General features: G+C 39.9%; 1 protein-coding gene across 7 annotated transcripts in view; it reads left to right on the top strand.

Moving 5' to 3' along the window:
• Positions 1 to 25,705, top strand: part of pard3aa (par-3 family cell polarity regulator alpha, a) — an 881,596-nt gene that overhangs the window by 759,759 nt on the left and 96,132 nt on the right. For all 7 annotated transcript variants that reach the window (XM_072253986.1, XM_072253983.1, XM_072253982.1 and 4 more), the window contains one exon: positions 23,629 to 23,892. In XM_072253986.1, coding sequence (XP_072110087.1) covers positions 23,629 to 23,892 — 264 coding nt within the window. The remainder of the gene's footprint in view (positions 1 to 23,628; positions 23,893 to 25,705) is intronic.

Here is a 25,705-nt window from a genome sequence, read left to right as displayed (position 1 = left end):
AGTGGACAGCCTGTCTCCAGAGATGGAGACCGAGAGATCGAGAAAGGGGAGAGAGGTGTCCGAGATAGACCAAGTGAATTTGAGGGCTGGGTGGAAGTTAGAAATAAAGTCGATGAAATTGACGAGCTCAACATGGGTGCAGGAAGCAGCACCAAAGTAGTCGTCAATGTACCGAAGGAAAAGTTGGGGAGCAGTACCAGAATAGGTGTGGAGCACAGACTGTTCCACATAACCAATGAAGAGGCAGGCATAGCTGGGGCCCATGCAAGTTCCCATAGCTACACCCTTGGTCTGAAGAAAGTAGGAAGAGCCAAAAGAGAAGTTATTGAGTGTGAGAACCAGTTCCGCCAATCGGAGGAGGGTAGTGGTGGTGGGGAACTGGTGAGGTCTATTATCCAGAAGGCAGCAGAGGGCTTTGAGGCCTTCTTCATGGGGAATGGAGGTGTATAGGGATTGGACATCCATCGTGAAAATGAAGCGGTTGGGACCGGGGAACTGGAAGTTATTGAAGACTTGGAGGGCATGGGATGTATCCCGGATGTAGGTGGGGAGGGACTGAACTATGAGTGACAAAATGGAGTCCAGGTAGGCAGATACAAGTTCGGTGGGACAGGAGCAGGCAGGAACTATGGGTCTGCCAGGACAGTCAGGCTTGTGGATCTTGGGGAGGAGATAAAACCGAGCGGTACGGGGTGTGGGAATAATGAGTTTAGTGGTTGAGGATGGAAGGTCTCTGGAGTTGATAAGGGCAGTGATGGTACGGGAGACAATGGTTTGATGTTTTCTGGTGGGGTCCTGTTCCAGGGGTAAGTAAGAGGAGGTGTCAGAGAGCTGCCGTTTGGCCTCAGTGAGGTAGAGGTCCATCCGCCAGACTACTACAGCACCACCTTTGTCAGCGGGTTTGATGATGAGGTTGGGATCATTGCGGAGAGAGTGGAGGGCAGTGCATTCAGAGGGAGTGAGGTTTGAATAGGAGAGAGGAGTGGTGAAGTTGAGACAGTTGATGTCTCGGCGACAGTTGGAGATAAAAAGATCGAGTGCAGGTAGAAGGCCTGGGTGGGGTGTCCAGGAGGAGGAGGAGGGTTGAAGACGGGAGAAGGGGTCCTCAGTAGGGGGAGGGGAATCCTTGCCAAAGAAGTAGGCTCGGAGACGTAGGCGACGGAAGAAGAGTTCAGCGTCATGGTGGGCCTTTGGTATGAACATAGAGTTCTCCAGCTTCTGGTAATTTCCTCCCCCTCCCTTCCCCTATCCCTATGTCACTCTTCCCCCTCCCCCAGCTGCCTACCACCTCCCTCATGGTTCCGCCTCCTTCTACTACCCATTGTGTTTTCCCTATTCTTTCTTCACCTTTCCTGCCTATCACCTCCCTGCCTCCCTTCCCCCACCCCTTTATCTTTCCCCTTACTAGTTTTTCACCTGGAACTTACCAGCCTTCTCCTTCCCACCCTCCCCCCACCTTCTTTATAGTGTCTCTGCCCCTTCCCCCTACAGTCCTGACGAAGGGTTCCGGCCCGAAACGTCGACTGATCGTTTCCATGGATGCTGCCCGACCTGCTGAGTTCCTCCAGCATGTTGTGAGTGTTGCTTTGACCCCAGCATCTGCAGGTTCTTTTGTGTATACCTGATCACGTCACTAGTCTGTCTATATCCTGAGAAATTTCATGAGAATAGAGGCATTGAGTCAGACAGCACAGAAACAGGACCTTCAGCTCAATTGGTCCATGTTGACCATCTAAACTAGTCCCATTGCTGGATCTTGGCCCATATCCCTCTGAACCTTACCTATCCATGCACAAGTCCATGTACTCAACCCCTTCCTCCTGAGAAACTTCATTTGAGCTATAATCCTTCGCAAATTTTGAAACAATAGTCAAGATTTTAATGAGGAGTAGCCTCCCAACACAGTCTGCTCAGGAAATTCCACCCACTCTTAAAATAACTCTTTATTACTGCTCAGTGCTCTTTATTTTTTAATCAATGTTCTTGAGGCTACTGTTCCTTTATTTCTATGGATTTTAATATTATTTATACTTTTGCTGTATGTGGTGCTTCATGAAATATTTCTTGAAAGTCCATATACAGAGCTTCCCTTGTCAACTCTTCTTCCTTACTTCATCACATAATTAAATCAGGCTAGTTACAGATAAATATTCTTGAAGAAATTTCAGTTGACTTTAATAGAACATGGGACAGTACAGCACAGAAACAATGCATCAGCCCACAGTGTCAAAATCTATTGCAATACTGTACAAAGCACAAGAATTCTTAAATCAGTAATCTTTGTATACATTATACTGTTCACTTATAGTCCCGTACATGACTTATTGTGTAGAGGTATGGGGAAATACATACAAAACAAATACAAACTCAATGTTTCTACTCTAAAAGAAAGTCATACGAATTGTAAATAAGACAAGTTATTATGAGCCAACCAATCCACTATTTATTCAACTAAACACTTTAAAATTCAGAGATTTCGTAGATTTTAAAATAATACAAATTATGTATAAAGTAAAAAATGGACAGCTACCACAAAGTATCCAAAGGTTGTTTAAAATGAGAGAAAGTCAACATGATTTGAGACGAACATGTATATTTCAAAAACAAAGGATAAGAACAAATGTAAAAAATCATTGTATTTCAGTCAGAGGGGTGAATCTATGGAACAGTTGTAGTGAGAATTTAAAAACATGCACCACACTTAAGTTAAAAAAAATATTTAAAAATAATTTAATGAAATCATTATAAAATACATGATTTAAAATGAATGGGAGTAATGTAAATAAATGATACTTGGAATTGGATTTTGTGTTAAAATATTATGAAATTTTTTGTTTTGATGTGATGATTAACACCAAATACGTTATATAAGTAATAAGCTGTAGCTTCAGCCTACACCCTCTCGGTCTGTTTTTAAAGAATATCTGTGATTTTTTGTTGCATCTTTGTCCTATGAAATCACCGTTGAAAATGATGCTTTTTGTTATGTTTGTACTGACCGAAATAAATTTCATTCATTCATTCTTTCAGCAGTGGTGCCAATTTACCTTTGGTAAGTGCCCATACATGCCTTGTATCCTCCATCCACTGCATGTTCATGTACTGATTTAAATGTCTCTGAAGTGCTACTATCATATCTGTTGCCACCATCAAAAAAAGACAAGTTGTCTTGCAAGTCTCCCTTAAATTTGGCTCTGTCTAACCTTAAAAGCTATTATTTGACATCTCACCTTAGGGGAAAAAAGGCTGTATGTAATCTATCTATGCCTCTCATAATTTTGTATAGTTCTATCAGATTTTAGCCTTTATTTTTCCACGTGCCTTTTAATTTTTGACCTGAGCTATCAACCATTAAAGTTTCTCCTTGGGCAGTATTAGGCTGGTGGTTCTGTAGTTATCTTGGAGGAAACTGGAATTCACTACAATGGTGAGCAATGGATGATTAAAGGCTGAGAGTGATATATAATTGGATCATAAAGGAATCAAAGGATGATAAGAGTGGATTTGAGGCAAAGGATCTGAGTAGTCCTGCTGTTTCTATCAAATTTTTGGTTAGTTCTGTAACATTTATTTTCACATAATCTATGAAAGATTGGACTATTGTGGCTAGAACCTTTGTAATTCTTCTCTACCCATTTGCCTCCACCAAACCTCCTGGCAAGCCTCCCTTTCTTTAATGTTTCCTGTCCCATACCATTGCAAGAATTCGTCTCATTCATGAAATATGTACTATTTATGCATTGTAGGAAATTCTTCCGAATTTCCTTTTGTTTCAGACATTTTAGTTCAGTAAGCAACTGCATAGCTGTGTCAGCAGTCAGGGAAGTGCAAATGCAATTTAGAAAATTGCATTGTTCAGTCCCACAATGGTTATTTAGTCTAGAGTCTACCTTGTTAAAGTTCAACATTAATAATTAAAAAAAAAACAAATCCAGTAAATCATGGAGATGTAGTTAAGCAGTTCACCTTGGAACTTTTATGGCTTTGAATTATTCCCAGTGGGGACTTAGGTAATTTCCCACCTCTAAACTGGTGTTTATTTAAATCATGAGTGATATGGTATTGAATTGCCATGTTTTGTATTGTAAGTGCCTTCAATCTCATGTTTATCATCTAAAAATGCTTTAATCTTTATTTTATTTCCCTTCCTCCATTGCAAGTTAATTCAGATTTTAGGAGTACAGTTGAGTACCATATTGTGAGACCAAGCCAATTTAGTTAAAATTCTGCTATGTTGCTTGGAGTTCATCTTTACATCACAAGGGCCTGAAGTAAGGAAATTTAGCAGTATTCTTTGAGTTGAGAAGTGTTCCAGGGCTGCCCAATGACTTCTTTTAAACCAGGGGTTCCCAATCTGGAGTCCACGGTATTATTTGGTGGTATTGGTGCATGGCATAAAAAAGGGATGGGAACCTGCGCGCCCCCCGCCCCTTAAAGTTTAAACTGTACAGTTTCTTATTTTGAAAATGGACATTTTGTGCACAGCTCTGTCAGGAGCACAGCACTGTGAGGAGTCTATATCAATGATTTGGATGAAAATGTACAGGGCGGGCTCAGTAAGTTTTCAGATGACTCTAAAATAAGTGGACACATACAAAATGCCTGGGCAACTCAGCAGGCCGGGTAGCATCTATCGAAAAGTGTAGCTTCGATGTTTCAGCCGGAGAGGTGTTGAAGAATCTCGGCCAAAAGCATCGACGGTTTACTCTTTTCCATAGATGCTGTCCGGCCTGCTGAGTTCCCCAGCATTTTGTGTGTGTTGCTTGGATATCCAGTATCTGCATATTTTCTCTTGTTTCTAGAATAAGTGGTATCATTGAAAATGAAGGTGGTTAACAGGATTTACAGAGAATTTTGATCAAAGTAAGTGGGCTCAGAATTGACAAGTGAAATTTAAATTGTATTAAAGATTCAAGACGGTTTATTATCATTCCTCAGTACATGAATGTAAAGGAGAATGAATTGATTGTTATTCTACACCTGCTGCAGCATTAAAAAAACAAAGTAAGCGCAAAGAACACAATAAAATAAAACAAAAATGCACAATTAATACAGTGCCAATTAAAAAGTATTCACACCCCTTGGAAGTTTCATGTTTTATTGTTTTATAACATTGAATCACAGTGGATTTAATTTTGCCTTTTTGACACTGATCAACAGAAAAACTTTCTTGCATGTCAAAGTGAAATAGATCTCTAGAAAGTCATCTAAAACAATTAGAAATTTAAAACACAAATTAATTGATTGCAAACAACAGGAATTCTGCAGACGCTGGAAATTCAAGCAATACACGTCAAAGTTGCTGGTGAACGCAGCAGGCCAGGCAGCATCTCAGTTAGTCCTGACGAAGGGTCTCGGCTTGAAACGTCGACTGTACCTCTTCCTAGAGATGCTGCCTGGCCTGCTGTGTTCACCAGCAACTTTGATATTAATTGATTGCATAAGTATTCACGCCCTTTAATATGACACACCAGATCATCACTGATGCAGCCAATTGGTTTTAGAAGTCACAAAATTAGTTAAATGGAGATCACCTGTGTGCAGTCAAGGTGTTTCAATTGATTGTCATAAAAATACTCCTGTAGCTGGAAGGTCTGTCTGCTGGTGAGTCATTAACCTGGTAAAAACTACACTATGAAGCTAAAAGAATATGCCAAACAGCTCTGCGATAATGCTGAAAAGCACAGGTCAGGAGATGAATGCAAGAATATTTCCAAGTCACTGAATATCCCTTGGAGTGCAGTTAAGTCAATCATCAAGAAATGGAAAGAATAAGGCATAGCTGTAAGTCTGCTTAGAGCAGGCTGTCCTCAAAAACTGAGTGACCGTGGAAGAATGGGATGAGTGAGGGAGGCCACCAAGAGACCAATGACAACTCTGGAGGAGTTACAAGCTTCAGTGGCTGAGATGGGAGAGACTGCCCGTGTGCTTTTCCAGTCACAGCTATGTGGGAGAATGACAAAGAGAGAGGGATTGTTGAATAAAACTCACTTGAAATCTTAGTTAGAGTTTGCCAGAAGACATGTGGGAGACTGAAGTCAGCTGGAAGAAGGTTCTATGGCCTGATGAAAACAAAATTGAACTCTTTGGTCAACAGACTAAATATTATGTTTGGTGTAATCCAAACACCGCCCATCATTAAAAACACACCATCCGTACTGTGAAGCATGGTGTGGGCTGCATCATGCCATGAGGATGCTTCACTGAAGCAGGCCCTGGAAGGCTTGTGATGGTGGAGGGTAAAATGAATGTACCAAAATACAGGGAAATCCTAGAGGAAAACCTGATGCAGTCTGCAAGAGAACTGCAACTTGGAAGGAGATTTTTTTTTCCCAGCAAGACAATGACCCCAAGTCTAAAGCCAAAGCTACACAGGAATGGCTTAAAAACAACAGTATTAATGTCCTGGAGTGGCCAAGTCAGAGACTGGACCTCAATCCAACTGAAAATTTGTGGCTGGACTTGAAAAGAGCTGTTCACTCACAAACCCCATGCAATCTGAGAGAGCTTGAGCAGTTTTGTAAGGAAGAATGGGGAAAAATTTCAGTGTCCAAATGTGTAAAGCTGATAGAGACCTATCTACACAGACTCAAGGTTGTAATTGCTGCCAAAAGTGCATCTACTAAATACTGACTTGAAGGGGGTGAGTAACTTTGGAATCAATTATTTTGTGTTTAATCATTGTAATAAATTTAGACTAATTTCTAGAAATTTGCTTTCACTTTGACACAAAAGAGTCTTTTCTGTTGATCAGTGTCAAAAAGGCAGGTTAAGTTCAACGTGATTCAATGTTGTAAAATGATAAAACATGAATACTTCCAAGAGGGGGTGAATCTGTTTTATAGGCGCTGCATAAATATGAAAACAATGCTATAAAAACAGTGTGCACTCAGCTGTAATATGCGTAAACTAATTGTATGTGCATAAAGTGAAGCTCGGTGATGCGTATGTACTTGTAATTGGGATTGGTGAGTGGGTTAATGTGTGGAAGAGTTGATCAGCCTGACAGCTTGGGGGAAGTAACTGCTTTTGAGTCTGGTGGTGCTGGCATGGGATGAGTGGTAAGTGTTCCATTGTGTGATGACAAATAAGCTGGGATATTCACAGCGAATGATAGGCCCTTTAAGAAGTGTTGTAGAATAAATAACCAAATGGTGCAAGTACATGTTGCAGAGAGACACTGTGGTGAAGAACACTTCTGGCATGCTGGCCCTCATCAGTCAGGGTACTGAGTACAGAAATCGGAATGTTAAGTTACAATTGTAGCGAGGTCTCATTTTGGGATACCGTATTGTGTTCAGTTTTGGTCACACTGTTGCAGGAAGGACTGCGTTAAGCTGGAAAGAATGCAGAGATGACATGTGGGGATGTAGCTGTGTTATGGAGATAGGCTAAGCAGTCTGGGACCTTTTTCACGGAAGTATAGAATGACAGGTGACCTTATAGAGATTTAAGAATGATGAGGGGTATAGATATGGTCAAGGTGCACGGTTTTTTTTCCAGGCTTTGGGAATCGAGAACTAGAGGCCATAGGTTTAAAGTGAGAGGGGAAGATTTAATAGAACCTGCTGAGCTCCCAGAAGATGTGATTAAGGTGGGTACATCAGAAACATGTAAAAGGCACTTGGGCATATACAGTACATAGATATGAGAGGTTTAGATGGATATGGATCGAATGCAGACAAAAGGGATGAGGTTAAATGGGTATTTGGTCGGTCTGGACCAGTTGGGCCAAAGGGCCTTTTTCATGCTTTGTGAGTCTGTGACAATGCACAACATGTTGCAACGGTTGTTTCACCAAAATAAAATTGGAAACTGCTGGAAAGAGTTGGCACATTAAGCAGCATCTGGTAAGAGAAAGAAACCACATTACTTGTTTGGAATGTATAAACAATTTTTAGTCTTTTGCTGTCTGAACCTTTGTTATTTTTGGCAAGTAGACAGTGGCCAATCAGAGGTTTGGAGTGAAAGAAGAAGTAGATCACTCAGGTCGGTGAGTGTGCATTAAAGAGCAGCACTTCACCGGAGTTTCGGCATTTGAACAGCGACCAATCAGAGATCAGGATTTATTTGCAAGTGCAATTAGAGTAAGGCAGGGGCAAGCGGAGCAGCCTTTGTTGTAATGGACAGTTTTAGTGTGGAGATTTTGAGCTTTGAGGCCTCAGCAAGGAGAGGGTTAAGTGAGAGAAAGCAAAAAGCTATAGGAATATTTGGTGATTTTAATTTATTTATTGTTTCCTCCTTTATAATTGCACAGTTTGAGCAGTAAGGGTGCCACGCAGGATAGTTGAATGCCTCTCTTGCTGGGTGTGAGATGGCAGGGAGACGTCCGGTGTCTTTGACAACTACACCTACAAGAGGTGCATCCAGCTGCAGCTTCTAACACTCCACATTCAAGAGTTGGAGCTGGAGCTGGAAGTGGATGAGCTCCAATCACAAACAAGAGGACATCTGCAGATGCTGGAAATCCAAGCAGCGCACATAAGATGCTGGAAGGTCTCAGCAGGCCAGGCAGCATCTTTGGAAAAGAGTACAGTCAACGTTTTGGGCCGAGACCCCCCATCAGGACTGAACGAAAAGATGCGGAATCAGAGTTCTTACTCTGACTCCTCATCTTTTTCTCCAGTACTGAAGAGGGTCTCTGTCCAAAATGTCAACTGTACTCTTTTCTGTAGATGCTGTTGTGGATGAACTCCAACTCATTTGGGGGGCTGAGAAGGTGGTAGACAGGACATATGGAGAGACAAGGTGCAGAACACAGGAAACTGACTGTAGCCATCCCCCTCAACAACAGATATACCACTTTGGATACTGTTGGGGGATGGCCTAGCAGAGGAACCTCACAGGCTTAGAAAGTGGGGGGGGAGAAGAGGCGAGCTGTGATGATAGGGGACTTGGTAGTTAGAGGAACAGAAAGGAGGTTCTGTAGACAATTCCTAGATGGTGCATTGCCTTCCCTCATGCCAGGGTCTGGGACATCTCAGTTCGAGTCCTCAGCATTCTTAAGTGGAAGGGTGAGCAGCCACAGGTTGTGATGCACATAGGCACCAAAGGTTCTGCAAGCATACACAAAATGCTGGAGGAACTCAGCAGGTCAGATAGCATCGGTGGTGGGTCGCTGCCCAAAACATTGACAGTTTATTCATTTACATAGATGCTGCCTGACCTGCTGAGTTCCTCCAGCATTTTGTGTGTGTTGCTTTGGATTTCCAGCATCTGCAGACTTTCTCATGTTTATCATTTTCTGTAAAGTGAATTCAGGGAGTTGGGTGCTAAGTTAAAGCACTGCCTTCAGGGTTGTAATCGCAGGATTGTTACCTGCACCATGTGCTAGTGAGGCTAGAAATAGGAAGATCATACAGTTTAACATGGGGTTAAGGGTGTAAGGTTTTTGGATCAGTGGGCTCTCTTCCAGGGAAGGTGGGACTTGTACTGAAGAGACATTTTGCACCTAGAGTGGAGTTAATATCCTAGCAGAAAGGTTTGCTGATATTGCATGAGGAGTTAAACTAGAGTTGCAGGGGACAGGAACCAGACTGTCAGAACAGATAGTGGAGTGGTTGTGGAGATAGATGCCAAAGTCAGGAAACGAAAAAGTTGACCATGGTGGGACTGAAGTTCTGAGTTGCATATATTTCAGTGCAAGAGGAAAGGCAGATGAGCTCGGAGCAGAGAACAACATATGGAATTATGATGTTGTAGCCATTAATGAGATTTGGTTATAGGATGGGCAGGATCTCGGGTACTGTTGCTTTCGACGTGATGGAGCTGGAGGGATTAAAGTAGGAGGGGTGGCATTACTCGTCAAGGAAGATGTCACGGCAGTGCTCCATCAGAACAGACTGGAGAGCTCATCCAGTGAGGCATTATGGGTGGAAATGAGGAATAAGAAAGATATGACCAGGTTAATTGGGCTATATTATGTACCACCCAATAGTCTGCAGGATTTACGGGAACAAATTTTTTGAAAGATGAGACTGTGGCAAGAAACAGAAGGTTATTATAGTAGGAGATTTTAACTTTCCACATATTGACAAGGACCCCCATACTGTAAAAGGACTAGATGGGATAGAGTTTGTCAAACGTGTTCAGGAGAGTTTCCTTCATCAGTATTTAGAAGTACCAATGAGGGAGAGTGCAATACTTGATCTCCTATCACGGAATGAGACAGGGCAGGTGACAGAAGTAGCGTCGAGGAGCACTTTACATCTCATGATCATAATGCCATTAGTTTCAACGTAATTATAGGTTTGGTCCTCGGGTTGAGATTCTAAATTTGATGGTATCGGAATAATTTGGCAAATGTGGACTGGGACAGGCTATTTTCTGGTAAAAGTGTACTTGATAAGTGGGAGGCCCTCAAAAATGAAAATGTTGAGAGTGCAAAGCTTGTATGCGCCTGTCGGAATAAAAGGCAAGGATAACAGGTTTAAGGAACCTTGTTTTTTGAGAGATATTGAGGGCCTGGTTAAGAAAAAAAGGGGGTTCATAGCAGGTATAGGGAGGTAAGAACGAATGAGGTACTTGATATAAGAAATGCAAGAAAGGAATCAGGGCTAAAAGAAGGCATGAGGTTGCTCTAGCAGTCAAGGTGAATGAGAATCCTAAGAGCTTTTACGGATATATTAAGAGCAAAAGTATGGCAAGGGGCAAAATTGATCCTCTGGATGAACATAGTGGCAATCTATGTGTGGATCCAAAAGATATGGGGAAGATCTTGAATGGATCTTTTGCATCTGCGTTCACTTGGGAGATGGATACTGTGTCTATAGGTTTGAGGCAATGCAGGAGTGATATCGTGGGTCCCATACAGATTATGGAGGAGGAAATGTTTGCTGTCTTGAGGCAGATTAGGGTGGATAAATCCACAGGTCATGACAAGGTGTACCCTTGGACCTTGTTGGAGGCTAGTGCAAAAATTGCAGGGGCCGCTTGCAGAGATATTTAAAACATCTGCAGCCATGGTGAAGTGCCAGAGGATTAGCAGATAGTTAATGTTGTTCCATTGTTTACAAAAGACTCTAAGAATAAGCCAGGAAATTATAGGCCAGTGAGTCTGACATCAGTTGTGGGAAAGTTATTGGAAGGTTTTCTAAGGGACTGAGTATTTAGACCCAATTTCCCCCGGGATCAATAAAGTATGATTAGACAGGGACTGATTAGGGAGAGCCAGCACGGCTTTATGCATGCTGAGTTGTATATATCCAATCTTAGAGCTTTTCAAGAAAGTCACCAAGAAAGCAGATGTTGTTTACATGGAGTTTAGCAAGGCCTTTGACAAGGTTCCACATGGCAGATTGGTCAGGAAGGTTAACTCACTTGGCATTCATGGAGGAAGCCATGAATGGTTGTAGATGGTTGCCTCTCTAACTGGAAGCCTGTGACTGGTGGTGTGCCACAGGGATTGGAGCTGTGTTCATCGTTGTTTGTTGTCTTTATCAATGATCTGGATGATAAAGTAGTAAACTGGACCAGCAAACTTGTGGATGACAGCAAGATTGTGGCTGTGGTGGACTGTGAGTAAGACTATTAGAGCTTGCAGCAGGAGCTGGACCAGCTGGAAAAAAATGAGCTGAAAAATGACAGATGGATTTTAATGCAGACAAATGTGTGGTATTGTACTTGGAGAGCACCAACATCTTACACGTTGAGAGGTAGAGCACTGAGGAGTGTGGTAGAACAGAGGGATCTGGGAATACAGATCCATAATTCTTTGGAAGTAGTGTCACAGATAGATAAGCTTGTAAAGAAAGCTTTTGGCACATTGACCTTCATACATCAATGTATTCAGTACAGGAGTTGAAATGTTATGTTGAAATTGTGTAAGATGTTGGTGAGGCCTAACTTTCAAAGATAGATTTAATGTCAGAGAAATATATACAATATACATCCTGAAATGCTTTTTCTTCGCAACCATCTACGAAAACAGAGGAGTGCCCCCAAAGAATGAATGACAGTTAAATGTTAGAACTCCACAGCCCCCCTAGCTCCCCCCTCCCATGTGTAAGCAGCAGCAAAGCAACAATCTCCCCTCCCCCACCAACAACAAAAAAGCATTGGTACCCACCACCGAGCACTCAAGCATGCAGCAAAGCACCAACAAAGACACAGGCTTGCAGTACCCCAAAGACTACTCATTCACCTGGTATTTGACATACCACAGGCTCTCTCTCTCCCTAATAAGGGAGAAGGAGGTTCTCTGTTTCACAGCGAGAGGGGAAACATAACAAACAACTCATTGGTTATGATGTTAAAAGTCTGTTGCCTTGGTTTCTCCGAGCTTTGTGCCCAAAGATCTTGGGTCTCTGGACACACAGCCAGAGATCTTCCGTCTCCCACAACACACTGATTTCCTGCCAGGACACTGACCTTTCGGCCTGCCCTTCTCCAGAGCCATGGGATCCCGAAACTCGGAAGGTGAACTAATCTCTTAGGCTGCATCCTTGGCATATCGAATAACAGCCAGTCGTGAAACCCGAGAGTGGGTCCCATTCCCGCAAAGAACCGAAGTCAGCGTAAAACTCCAGGTCAGGGAATTCAAAAGAACCCTGAAAGGGAAAAATAGAGATAGTAAAGATGGAAATAGAGCTGTTTCCGAGGTGCAAGCAAAGGAGTCGCAGTTAGGCGCCAATGTCTCCTCCTAATTTGAAGCATTGTGTGCAGTATCGACCACCTACCTGCAGGAAAGATGTAAATAAGATTTAATGAGTGCAGAAAAATTTACAAGGAAGTTAGGACTTTGGGACCAGAGTTATAGGGCAAGGCTGAATAGGTTAGGACTTTTATTTCCTATAACCTGGAATATTAAGGGGATATTTAACAGTGGGACAACGCAGATTAATGGTTCGGCACAGATTAATGGACCAATGGGCCTGCCTCCTTGCTGTAGTCTTGTATGATTCTTAGTTGGTTTACAACCAATTAAGTGATATTGAGATGACGTACTATAGAATGGTTAAAATTTGTTACTCTACTGGGCCTGACCAAGGCAACACAAATTGTTATCTACTTAATCCCACTAACCAACATAATGGACACTCATTGGATTGCCCCCACATCGGTAAAACAAATTTATTTTATTGAATTATTTTAAGGTATGATTTGGCTAAAGTAAAATATGAGGGAAATTTGAAATCTGTTTTCTGTGTGTAATGCTGAGATTTCATGTCGTATTGCTTGAATATATATTGTACATGGAGGTACATGATAGAAGTTGGAACTGCAGGGGATCAACAGATTTTTTTTTAGAATATTTTCATCAAATCTTAGAACTGCTCTGGTGACTTTGCATTCATGATGAGTTACATTTTGACTCATCAGTATATTTTCCCTACCACACTTTTCACTTATTCCCTCCAGCCATTTCTTCTGGGCCCTCCTAGGTATGAAGACATACCAAATGTGCATTTATGTAGTGTTCATTGGTTTTCAGAAATACTTCAGGCCACAGTGGAGATGGAAACATCTGTTTAGACTTAATGTTTGGATTAACTTGGATCAATAAAAGATGGACTACAAAAGAAAAAGAGCACCAATGGATCATTGAAAATTTAACTGTTCACAGTTTTGGAAATGGTTTTATTTATTTCAGGGAAGTTGCCTTCACAGGCACAGCCAACATTTAACTGCCCATCTCTAAGTCCCATTGAGAAGCTGGTGGTGAGCTGCTTCCCTGATCTACCACCATCCTTTGCTACACACAAAGTTGTTAGGAAGAGAGTCCAGAATTTTGACCTGGGGACTATTATGTACTTCCAAGTCAGAATGGTCTGTGGCTTGGAGAGCAACTTCTTGGTGACCATGTCCCCATGCTTTTGCTGTCCTTTTCTCTTTAGTTGGCAGAGGACTGGAATTGGCAGCTGTGGTCTAAGGGATCATGGTGAGTAGTTACAATGTGTCCTGTTGATAGTTCAGACTACTGCTACAGTTGATGTGAGTGAGTGGCTATGGAAGTGGACTGCCATGTCCTGTCTAGTATCAAGTTTCTTGAGTGCTGACAAAGCTGCACTCAATCATGCAAGTGGAGGTATTCCAACACACCCTTGACTTGAGCCTTGTAGACAGTGGACAGGTTTTGGGGACTTTGGAGATGAGTTACTTGGTGAAGGATTGCTAGCCCCTGACCTACTATTGTAGCCACATACTGTTTATGGCTACTCCAGATTAGTATCTGGTCAATGGTAACCCCTGAATATCAGAAGTGAAATGTTTTATCTCTATTACTAACCACCCCGACTATTTATTTCTTAGCCCAATAACTGTCTTTCACTTGTACCCTTTTTTCTCACTTGAAGCTATTACTTGTTTCTTCAGTTAAACCAGTCAAAAAGCTTGATTGACTGCTATTGCAATTAAGTGAGCTGAGATTGTATGCTGTTTCAGTGAGAGATGAAGTAGAGTTGACATTTCATAATTTTTGTTGCTTTGATGCTTTTGGCCATTGATGTGTTAGATTGAATCTTTGCAGCAATAACATTGTGTTGAGAGAAGGTACATAGATCCCAGGGATGAAAATGGATTTTTGTAAAATTTTGTTTCATGGTCAAGGAAGCTATCAGCCTTGATAATTGTCAAAGTCAATGATCATTGCACCTTAAATGATGATAAAACAATGCCTTAAAGGGAAAATCAACAGCAACATACGAAATGGTAGAGATGCAGTATTCATCCGGAACCCTAGATTAAAAGCCTGAGTTCAAATCTTGTAATGGCAGTTGTTAATAATTTGGATTTTCTTCCCCAAAATAAATGCATTCATTTAAAAGTGATCACCACAAAACCACCAGTTTGTCTTAAGAAAGAATTCAACTGGCTATCTAGTATGTTTAAGCAGAGGAAGTGTTCAATCCTTACTGGGTCTGAACTGTCTTTGTAGGCAGGCTCACATTGTGGGTTATTTTTTAAATGTTGGAGCAATACTGTCAAATGTTGAAATCTGCCGTATTTATAGATTCTGGATTCTTTGTGGTATTCAACTGGGTCAGTCAAGAGCTGTCCAAGCTTTTCCTGGAAGCTCGGTGTTCAGCTCCTTGGGTACACGCTTCCTGTCCGTGGCATCGCTTTTTCCTTTATTTTGACTTTAACTAAATTATATCATTTCATCCTTGTTTAAGACTTTGCCCAGGAAACGGATAAGGTGCAAATAAACAATCTGCTGGTGTTGGGTATGTAAAATAAAAACAGAAAATTCTCAGTGGATCGGGCAGTATATGAGAAGAAAGATACTGAGTTAGTGTTTCAGATACTGAGTTAGTGTCTGGTAGATGGTGTTGAGGTGACCTCTAAATTTCATAATGGATTCGTATGTCAATACATTGCTATAAAATATGTAAATAAAAGCCTAATCTTGAGGCTGATGGTTGTACTCCCTTGGTCAATTTTCAGCTTGGATTGCTTAATAAATTAGACACATTGTTCATGTCAGTGGGATGACTTCCCTTCAAAGTTAATCAGCTGCATTTCACCACACCCAAATGACAAGGTTTATCATACATGCTTTCAAAGTTGTCCTCAGTTGTAATTCACTGTTTTCAATATTTAATATTTCATTGGTATATGCAGAGTAGTTTCTCCATACTTTCAGTATGGAGGAAGTACTTGTAATATTTGATTCAAGTGCAAAATAGTCATTAAACTGCTGCAAATAACAGCCATCACTTTTTATCTTGTGCCTCAAGAAAACAGTTGATATGAAACAATGTCCTATGAGCAGATAAACCTTGGAAGAGATGAATTTGTCTGAAAAGACATTTTCAGAATGTGTCACGAGCTCTTTTGCTGAATTTTTTTGCAAGTTATGTTTCAAGGATGTTGCCAATTTGCCTTGAAGCGACTGCATTTTCTAAATGCAATGTTGAGCTGTCAAAAAACAGCAAATTTTTATCAAATGCAGATTGTGTTGAAAGTACTCAGTTGTGCAGGCACTAACTGCAGACATAATGTTTATGTTCAGCTCAATTAAAAGAATATAAAGAACATAGATATAGAAGCAGGGATTGGCCATTTGGTCCTTCGTGCCTGCTCCGCCATACAGTGACAATATGCACATCTTACCTCAGTGCCACCTTCGTCCACATATATTTTATCCCTTGATTGTATCAAAAAAATTATTAATTGAAATATACATACCTCAAACCTGTTTTCCTTCTGCAGACATTGTGCCCTATTTTCTTGACTAATTTTATCTTTCAGATTGCTGCATTTACAACATTTAGTGTTTTTATTAATGATTATTGACAGATTAAGTTGCAGTGAATAAATAGAAAAGTGGAAAGATTGTTCAAATGGTGACTATTCTCATTGAGAAGATGATTTTTTTCATAGAGATGAGAACACAGGTAAAATATGAATGAGCTGAGAGTCCAGATGTGAAATTGCTATGGACAGGATGTAGCAGGGAAGTGGTGATTGATTCTTGTGTCCAAAAGACAAAATTGATAAGCACTGCTTTAGAGGAATTAAACTGGCTACTGTCAAAATGATGGCATTTTCAAACCATTTAGTGAAGTAGATTAAGTATAAATCTTGTCTTATGCAAATAAAGCAGAAGAAGAACCCTACTTGTTAAAGTGAGCATTGTAAAAGAAAATGTTTGAAGATGAATGAAAGCACTGGAATTAAGCTTTGAAAATAAATGACAGAATGAAACAGTTGTTGTGGATATCAAAAGAAAATTTCATTGATTAAGTGATGAATCTGTATAATTTTTGCAAAGAATTGATATCTTTGTTTTCAGTCAAGGTAGAGACTGAGTTGAAGATGATAATCAGAGAATGAGATGATTCTGCCTTTATTATCAACAATATTCTGGAAAATGCTTGAATAATGTTGATTAGAAGAAAAAAATTTATGTACAAGGAGCTTAACGTAATTGCCCTGCATTGGTAGCCAGCGATGAAATAATAGTACCATTCATAATCATCATACTTGTTCAAAGACTTTCTGGAGATTGTGGATGAGAATATTTACAAGTTATAAAGCCATTTCACTGCAAGCCCCCTCATGGGGTACCAGTGACGTGAGGGGGCAGAACTGTATTTAAAAAAAAAGATTGAAGGACTTACAGACACGTGGATGGTCTCAATCAGAAAGGCAAGTTTGATGTTAATTCAGTGCAAAATGGAAGATTTTGTTTTAAGAAAAGTATATAACTACAGGTAAAATCTGGAAGGAATAAGATGTTACAGTTAATTTTTAGAGCCAGAGACCCTGTAATTAAGAGTATTTATCTCCCCTGGAATGGACCAACGCCATCTTTTTTTTGGCTTTTTTTTTGGTGTGTACAACTCACACTCTTCCATATTTTTCAGTGGGATAATGAATCAAAACTGGAGCAATGAAACTTTGGCAGGAGCTTCTTTATGTCTAAACAAGTGTGCATTTATACATCTGGAAGTTACCGTTCAGTTTGCACTGTCATAACCAATACTGTTGGTCTAATAGTTGCATTAACTACAAAATAAGGACAGAATAATACCAATTCCAAAGTTGATTAAAATGAGGAATTTGAGGAGTTGACATGAATTGATTCTTACCAGAGGGAAACAAAAGGTGTTTTCAAGGAAAAATTATTAGGTGAAATCTGTTACTTAAGATATTAGATTATCCAGTGTATATTTTTCCACATCAAACCAATATAATTGGTCAATAATTTTATGGAGGAAGCACTTTAGAAGTGCATAACCTTATTGCACATTAATAATAAATATTCAGACAACAGCTTAACAGCTTCACAGCTTCACACGAGGAAATCTGCAGATGCTGGAATTTCAAGCAACACACATAAAAGTTGCTGGTGAACTCAGCAGGCCAGGCAGCATCTATTGGAAGAGGTGCAGTCGACGTTTCGGGCCGAGACCCTTCGTCAGGACTAACTGAAAGAAGAGCTAGTAAGAGATTTGAAAGTGGGAGGGGGTGAGGGAGATCCGAAATGATAAGAGAAGACAGGAGGGGGAGGGATGGAGCCAAGAGCTGGACAGTTGATTGGCAAAAGGGATATGAGAGGATCATGGGACAGGAGTCCTAGGGAGAAAGAAAAGGGGGAGGGGGGAGAAAACCAGAGGATGGGCAATGGATATAGTGAGAGGGAAAGAGGGAGAAAAAGGAGAGAGAGAAAAAGAATGTGAGTACCCCATCTGTTATTTATTTATATACACACATTCTTTTTCTCTGTACCAGGACAGGATTATTGCTGAGCAACAGATCAAGTATTATTGGAACTCAGCTCTTGATGCAACAGATTCATTTGCATCTACCTTCACATTGGCCAAGGACTCTACTACAGCTCCTATCTCAGTAAAGACACCAGAAATATTGTAGTAGTAATTACACTTCTACTCATGGCCACAGCTTTCATAGGTTACGTACTTCCCTGGGGACAAATATTATTTTGAGGGGCAACAGTCATGATTAATTTGTTATCTGCCCTTCCCTTTCTTGGAGATACACAAATTCAATGAATCTGACGGGGCTTCTCAATTAATAATGCCACGCTAACCCAATTCTTCACATTCCGTTTTTATAAAGATTTAAAAATCGGAATTCACTGTTGGGCTTGTCCTCCTTCTCTGTGTCATGTGAGATTGATCAAACGTTTAAATATTAGTCTGGAGCAGCTAATTAACTTCAATGGAGGGAATGGGAGATAACATTTTTGTTGATTTTGGCAGTCTGCAGTCTCTCCTAATCTGGTTAAGATGAAGAGTAAAATTAACTTGTCTGAGCAGTGGTTGTCAGTACACTCCAATAGTATCAACAGATCTGAATGTCTTTGCTGGTGGCCCTGCATTGGATACAAGAAAGGAGACAGCAAAAGCAGGCAGAAAGATGGAAATTAAAACCCTGGCCAAAAAAAATTCATTCATTACATGAAAGAAGTTGTCTTTAATTATAAGGACAAGGACAATGGGACAGATGTGAAGAGGTCTGAGTCCAATTTTGGGCTCACATCTTAATTTATAGACTTGGACAGTTGAACAATTCATACATAATTACATTCTGCTAATAGGCATTTCTTAGAGAACAACAGTTTTAAATTATTAGTGTGCAATGTTTCCATAATGTAGAAATGGTGATTTTAGAAGAAGCAGGGGGAGGTGTGACTCGTTATCTCTGAAATTTCAGTTGTTTTAATTGAACAGATAACAGAATTTTAAAAAAATGTTGGCAAGTGGTCATCTGTAATCCATTGACCCTTCTATAACCTTGCTGATCAGTAGAGGCTGAGGGGTGATGAGATTCACCACCAATTTGTATGTAAAATATGTAAAGATTGGTCAATCATGAGGGACAAGCCTAGAGACTGAACAAGGTGCCTTTTGTTGGTTACTTTTCTTCAGGGTGTAATAGCCCATATGTCAGCAACGGAAGGCGTTTCTTTGTTACTTCAGCAACATTGTCTGGTGTACCAATTAATGTAAAAGTAGACAGTAAATGAACAGCAACTCTGCAGCAACAATTCAGTGCAGATATTCACCCTGCTTTTAAATTAGGTGAGCTGTGGCCTACATTACAGTGTATGTCAGAAATTAACATCTTAAATTGATGCCAGCTTGAGGGGTCTTTTAATAAAAATTCATTGACAAGGAGGATTCAGAATCTCATTATATTTTGCGAATCAAATTTAAAACAAAACATCCAACCAGAACAAAGGTTAACATATTGTGCAGAGACTTCTCATCGGAATAAGTTCTGGCGAAGGACATTGACCCATCTTTTTATCTCTGATCTTTTGATAAGTCAGCATAGCTCTGTATTTCTCCTTCTGCCTTTTTCTCACAAAGTCTTAGTATGATAGTGTTTTTTCTGTTTCTCTCATGATTTCAGATTGATTGTGAACTATTTCTAATGTTTAAGTATAATTTTGGATACCCCGTATCTTTAGTGTAGTCATTTGCAAAGTGCACCATGCATGTACGCTGTGACCCCACAGGTCATACCAAAAGTAAAGTCGAGTATAGTCTTGCACTGATGACCATCTGGAACTACTAAAGATCAGCTGGTCTATTCAGGGTCAAACTGCAGGAAACCCCATCAGTATCCTTGAAAAGCTCCCCTGGAGAATCTAATATTATTATTCTAAAGTCTGTGTTTTTGTCCCCAGTGTTAAATATTATTTGAAATATATCCACCCAGCACAACAGTTTACAGAATCTAATATCCTCTGTCCGGGTTCAAATTCTTTCAATTTAGTTGCAAAGTTTATCCGTTAATATTATTCTTCAAAAGGAGTACTTCAATTTTAAAAGCAAACTGACAACTAATTATTAAACATAATAAATGGACAGTTCAGTGGACAAAAAACCTTCAATGGCCTAAAAAGATTCTAAATTCGCATAAGTTCTTGTCATGTTCCTGTTAAATGATGCTCTCTTTAGTCAAAATAAATTGGAAATTAGATTATATTTTCACAATACAAAGTATCTTGTTGCATGTGTTGGGTAGGGAGGCTTAGACTTGTCTATGATGGTTGCTGCTTGCTGCGATAAAGTTGCAATTGGGCAACAAAAAAGGTACTGAGAATGCAGCAGAACATAGGATCCAATCCTCAAGCGATGCCAAGCCACACTCTCTGTGTAAGTGGATGGAATGCAACTTCACCATTTTCAAATGGTTCACACCACTCCTGCTGTTAAACCCTTAAAAATCTAATGAGGACGGATCTAGCTAAGCTATAATGTTGGACCTCAAGAATAGGTCATAGAAATGTATAGCACAAAAACAGGCCCTTTGATCCATGCCAAAACCATTTAAACTGCCCACTCCCATCGACCTGCACCAGAACCACAACCCTCCGTATTCCTACTATCCATGTAACTATCCAAACTTTGATAAGCGTTGAAATTGAACTCACATGAATCACTTGTGCTGGCAGCTCATTCCACACTCTCGTGACCCTCTGAGTGAAGAAGTTTCCCCTTATGTTCAATGTGAATGTTTTGAAAGTAATTGTTATATATGAATGCAAAACAGCATTGCTAGTGCAAGGAAAGTCTCTTAGCATCTTTATGTGTAGAGCATAATATGACTGACCCACATGATGTTTGGAAAAAATAACTATTTGATTAGTGTAAGATTGTTCTTTATCACTGGAATGTCATTATTTCTCTAGTCAGAGCTAAGTTTTAGTATAAGATGACATGAAACCTTTTGTTCTTTTTTTTCTTTGTTCATTCTTTGTTCTCATAACACCTACTAAAATGCCATTACCACCAAGTTTTCATAGAGTTCCTCATTATTTACATATAAAGAACCCCTGGATCATAATAACACCCAATAAACCAATGTTTATTATGTGTCTGACTTCAACATTATTTTATTAAAATAATTAAATCACCTTTCTCGGTAAGAATTATTCGTTTTGCATTTCAAATAGTTTAATGGTTAAACAATGGATTAATGTGAAAATGGATTTAAATATAATTTTTATTTCATTTTAGATTATTCGCAGCTGTCCTGAGAGAACTATGTTAATAAATGCACGGAAAAAATCTATAAATGGATTAGGAAAGCATGTTCAAGGTGTCTTTTCTGGCCATGTGCATAAGACATTATTAAATTATTCTCTACAGAATAATGGAAGATTACATTCGTATGACCTTTCAGGCTTGACCTTGATGGTAAAGATGGTACTTTAAATACCATCTTGTTCATGTAGTTCAGAACTGTATAAAATTATGAAATGTATCTCCCAAAAAGGGCTAATATATTGACCAATTCATCCAAACAGGCAACTGTTGGTGATTGTAAGAACCTGAAAATTATTGAGGGCAATCAGAAAGTTCTGGTTACTGCTTAAAAACCTTGTCCTTAACTCAGAGTACAGCTGACCCCAGTGTTATTGCTGTTTTGGTTATAGAAATTCACCCTCAGAGGATTCACAAATCACCACCCACTATCACTACTGTGATATGAAATAAAATTCACTGTTGTGGAGTTTATGTACAAAGAAATTAAATTAACACAAAACTTCATTTTCCCATAAGTTGGATCAGCAAATTTGCTGATGATACAAAGATTGGAGGTGTAGTGGACAGTGAGGAAGGTTTTCAATGCTTGCAGAGAGATTTGGACCAGCTGGAAAAATGGGCTGAAAAATGGCAGATGGAGATTAGTACAGACAAGTGTGAGGTATTGCACTTTGGAAGGACAAACCAAGCTAGAACATACAAGGTAAATGGTAGGGCACTGAGGAGTGCAGTAGAACAGAGGGATCTGGGAATACAGATAGAAAATTCCCTAAAAATGACGTCACAGGTAGATAAGGTCGTAAAGAGAGCTTTTGGTACACTGGCCTTTATAAATCAAAGTATTGAGTATAAGAGTTGGAATGTTATGGTGAGGTTGTATAAGACATTGGTGAGGCCGAATTTAGAGTATTGTGTGCAGTTTTGGTCACCTAATTACAGGAAGGATATTAATAAGGTTGAAAGAGTGCAGAAAAGATTTACAAGGATGTTGCCGGGACTTGAGAAACTGAGTTACAGAGAAGGGTAGAATAGGTTAGGACTTTATTCTCTGGAGCGTAGAAGAATGAGGGGAGATTTGATAGAGGTATATAAAATTATGATGGGTATAGAGAGAATGAATGCAAGCAGGCTTTTTCCACTGAGGCTAGGGGAGAAAAAAAACCAGAGGACATGGGTTAAGGGTGAAGGGGGAAAAGTTTAAAGAGAACATTAGGGGGGGCTTCTTCACACAGAGAGTGGTGGGAGTATGGAATGAGCTACCAGATGAAGTGGTAAATGCGGGCTCACTTTTAACATTTAAGAAAAACTTGGACAGGTACATGGATGAGAGGTGTATGGAAGGATATGGTCCAGGAGCAGGTCAGTGGGACTAGGCAGAAAAATGGTTTGGCACAGCCAAGAAGGGCCAAAAGACCTGTTTCTGTGCTGTAATGTTCTATGGTTCTATGAACGTAGTGATACGTGTGCAAATGAAGTAGCTTTGAATTGTGGGAAATAGTAATATAGACTGTTTTCTAGGAATGCAAATCCCTACCCGTAATGTAGGATTTGCTTGTTGATACAGATCAGAAAATAATTTTGTGCCAATATCATTATTATATGCATGAAGCTTGGGCTGGATGGAAGATTACCTGTTGCAAAGTGTTGATTCTAGCATTTTCTATGTATATTTGTTTGATAAAAGAAATTGGTATGACTTCAATTCTTATTTTCTGTAACATCTTCACCCCAGCCATATTTCCCCACACTTCTCTACCTTCCCAGCACCAGTGTCAGATTAGCCTATCTCAGTTTCTCGGTTACTGTCATCTGGAGTACTCCAAAATAACAGGGTGGAAGAAACTGTCTTGCGTGGAATATTTTTTTAATGCCCTTTCAGAAGATTAAGCTGTTTACCATTAGGAAGTACTTCTTTTTGGAGCAGAAACATCCAATCACTGGTGCTGACCAAGTTTGAATGAATGAGACTGATGTTTGAACTTGTGCTCTCCAAGATAGAGTACAAATTTCTGCACATACTTGATCTTAATGTTATTTTTAATAAACTGGATTTTATAAAAATCAGCAGTACTCTACACTACGGGCAGAGTACTTCAATTTGACGTGTTTGTGAAGACTACCTACTTGTCACAAGATGATTTGATATTCATGAATTTTACAGAATCCAGGAAAAACACCGGGAAATTCGGGAGCGGCAGGCCCGAGAACGAGACTATGCTGATCCACAAGATTTGAGCAGAACCTATGGATCTGAGGATGACCCAACATATGCTGGCATGAGTTGGTATGAATCTTCTGCGGACATCGGACGCCATCTAGTTTTAAACACTAGACCACAGAGTGCAAGAGAGGAAACACAACCAATGGAAGCAGTCTATGCCCAAGTGAACAAACCAAGAAATGGGAAAATTCCAACTAGTGAAAGGTAATTGGATGTGTTGTTTTGACTGCAGTATACTCAGAAAGGATTCCCGCAGGATCTGCTTGCTTCCTCAGTACTTTCAAAAGTACGAAATGCTTTCTAAAGTAGTGAAATTTGGTGTTCAGTTCATTCATTACTGTACAATTCTGGTGTAAGCCAAGATCTCCAATATACCAGGTGCATCAATCTCCTGACAACCCTTGGTGTAGTTAAAACATTGAGATCCATGCGGCACTGGACAGCCCATTTGGCCCATGATATTGCGTAGATCTTGACACCAGTTTATACTAAATGTTCTCTTTCTGTCCATCATTCATATCCCTGCAGATAACGGGTATAAAACATTAGAAATGAATTTGAAGATTTCCATGGCAATAATCTGGATGCAAATTTATGTTAGCTGCTTCACCTTAAAAATAACTACCATTTGTACATGGTTCATAGCCCAGTTATTTTGAAATTTCCATAATAGCATTGGACTGGAGAATTGAAGAATCCTAATCCTTGAAATAACAGTTCATTGGCTACTTTTTTTTGTTCTTTCCAGTTTTGTCCCTCTTGCTCTTGTGAAGCCAAATGCTTCCTGGTGATATGATTCGAGGTGCTGAACACTTTCCAATGCCCTGCTCAAGTGAAATGTTATTGTGTCCCTTTACTTTGGGGGGAGGAAAAAGAAAGTGGGAAAGGATTGGGGATGTGAAGTACATGATTGTGTCTCAAGTTTTTACTTTGGATTGCTTGTGGGTAATGGAGCAATAAAATGATATTGCATACTTTTGGCACACATGTAAAGGAAATATTATCACAGCACAAAAGAATGCAGAGCAGCACCAAATATCAGGGGGTCAGATCCCTATTGGATTTGTTTGCACAGAGCCTCTAGACTGGGAAGGAGTGTAGCCCTCATTGCAACAGAAACAGATGGTTTCTTTTCACCTGGCTTATATGGACTAACCTTGTGGAAGCATAGAATGAATTTTGCTTCTGTGTTCTTAGACTTGATAAAGTAATTTTTTTTTTATCAACCCAAACCAGAATCAGGTTCCAAGTTACTCTGGATTTGAGCTAATACGGATGCTCCCCACTCACGTTGGTCATATACTGAATACAAATCACTGAAAAATTGGTAGGTAGATATTCCTTGGTAGGAATTGTTAAGTTCGAAAAGGACATAAGAATAACCAACTAAAGCAGAAGGCAGCAAGACAGATGTAGTATTCGGCCTCGATTGTGTGACATCCAAACACGGTAAAAGTGTCATAAGGCTATTTCTCAGAAGGTATGGGTATAGCTAATCAAATATACCACTTAAGATTCAAACTGAGGATAGTTTTCAATTAGTTAACAGTAGGTTATTGGCTATTTTCATAACTAAGCATATTTCTCGATAAAAGATTAGAGATAAGGGCACTTACATTATTTGCTGAGCTTAAATGTTCAGTGATGGGAGTTTACAAGCTGTTTCAGGATGCATGGACTCAGGCTGATGGAATGGCCTAACTCCTGCTTAATAACCTTGTGAACTGGAAAACCAAGTGTACCTCTCAAATGGTGTACTATCATCCAATATTTAAATTTTATGATGCTTGTTTCACTTAAACAGGTACTGTATTAGAGGAAATTACCTTAAGATTATGAAAATGTTCTTTAAAAAGGAAAACAGGTGGAGCAAATCCTAACAGACTTGTATGTTTAACTCCACCTCACCTGGCAATTGTGAACTTACTACTGCACATTCACACATTTCTTGTAATTATGAATGTGTTATTGAGATTGTTGATAAGAGTGCTGTTTTTAGTTGGAGATAATTTTATGT

This window comes from Mobula birostris, chromosome 3 (assembly GCF_030028105.1).
Source record: "Mobula birostris isolate sMobBir1 chromosome 3, sMobBir1.hap1, whole genome shotgun sequence".
NCBI lineage: Eukaryota > Metazoa > Chordata > Chondrichthyes > Myliobatiformes > Myliobatidae > Mobula > Mobula birostris.
The sequence above is the reverse complement of the archived record's forward strand: the minus strand, read 5'-3'. Positions and strand labels throughout refer to the sequence as shown.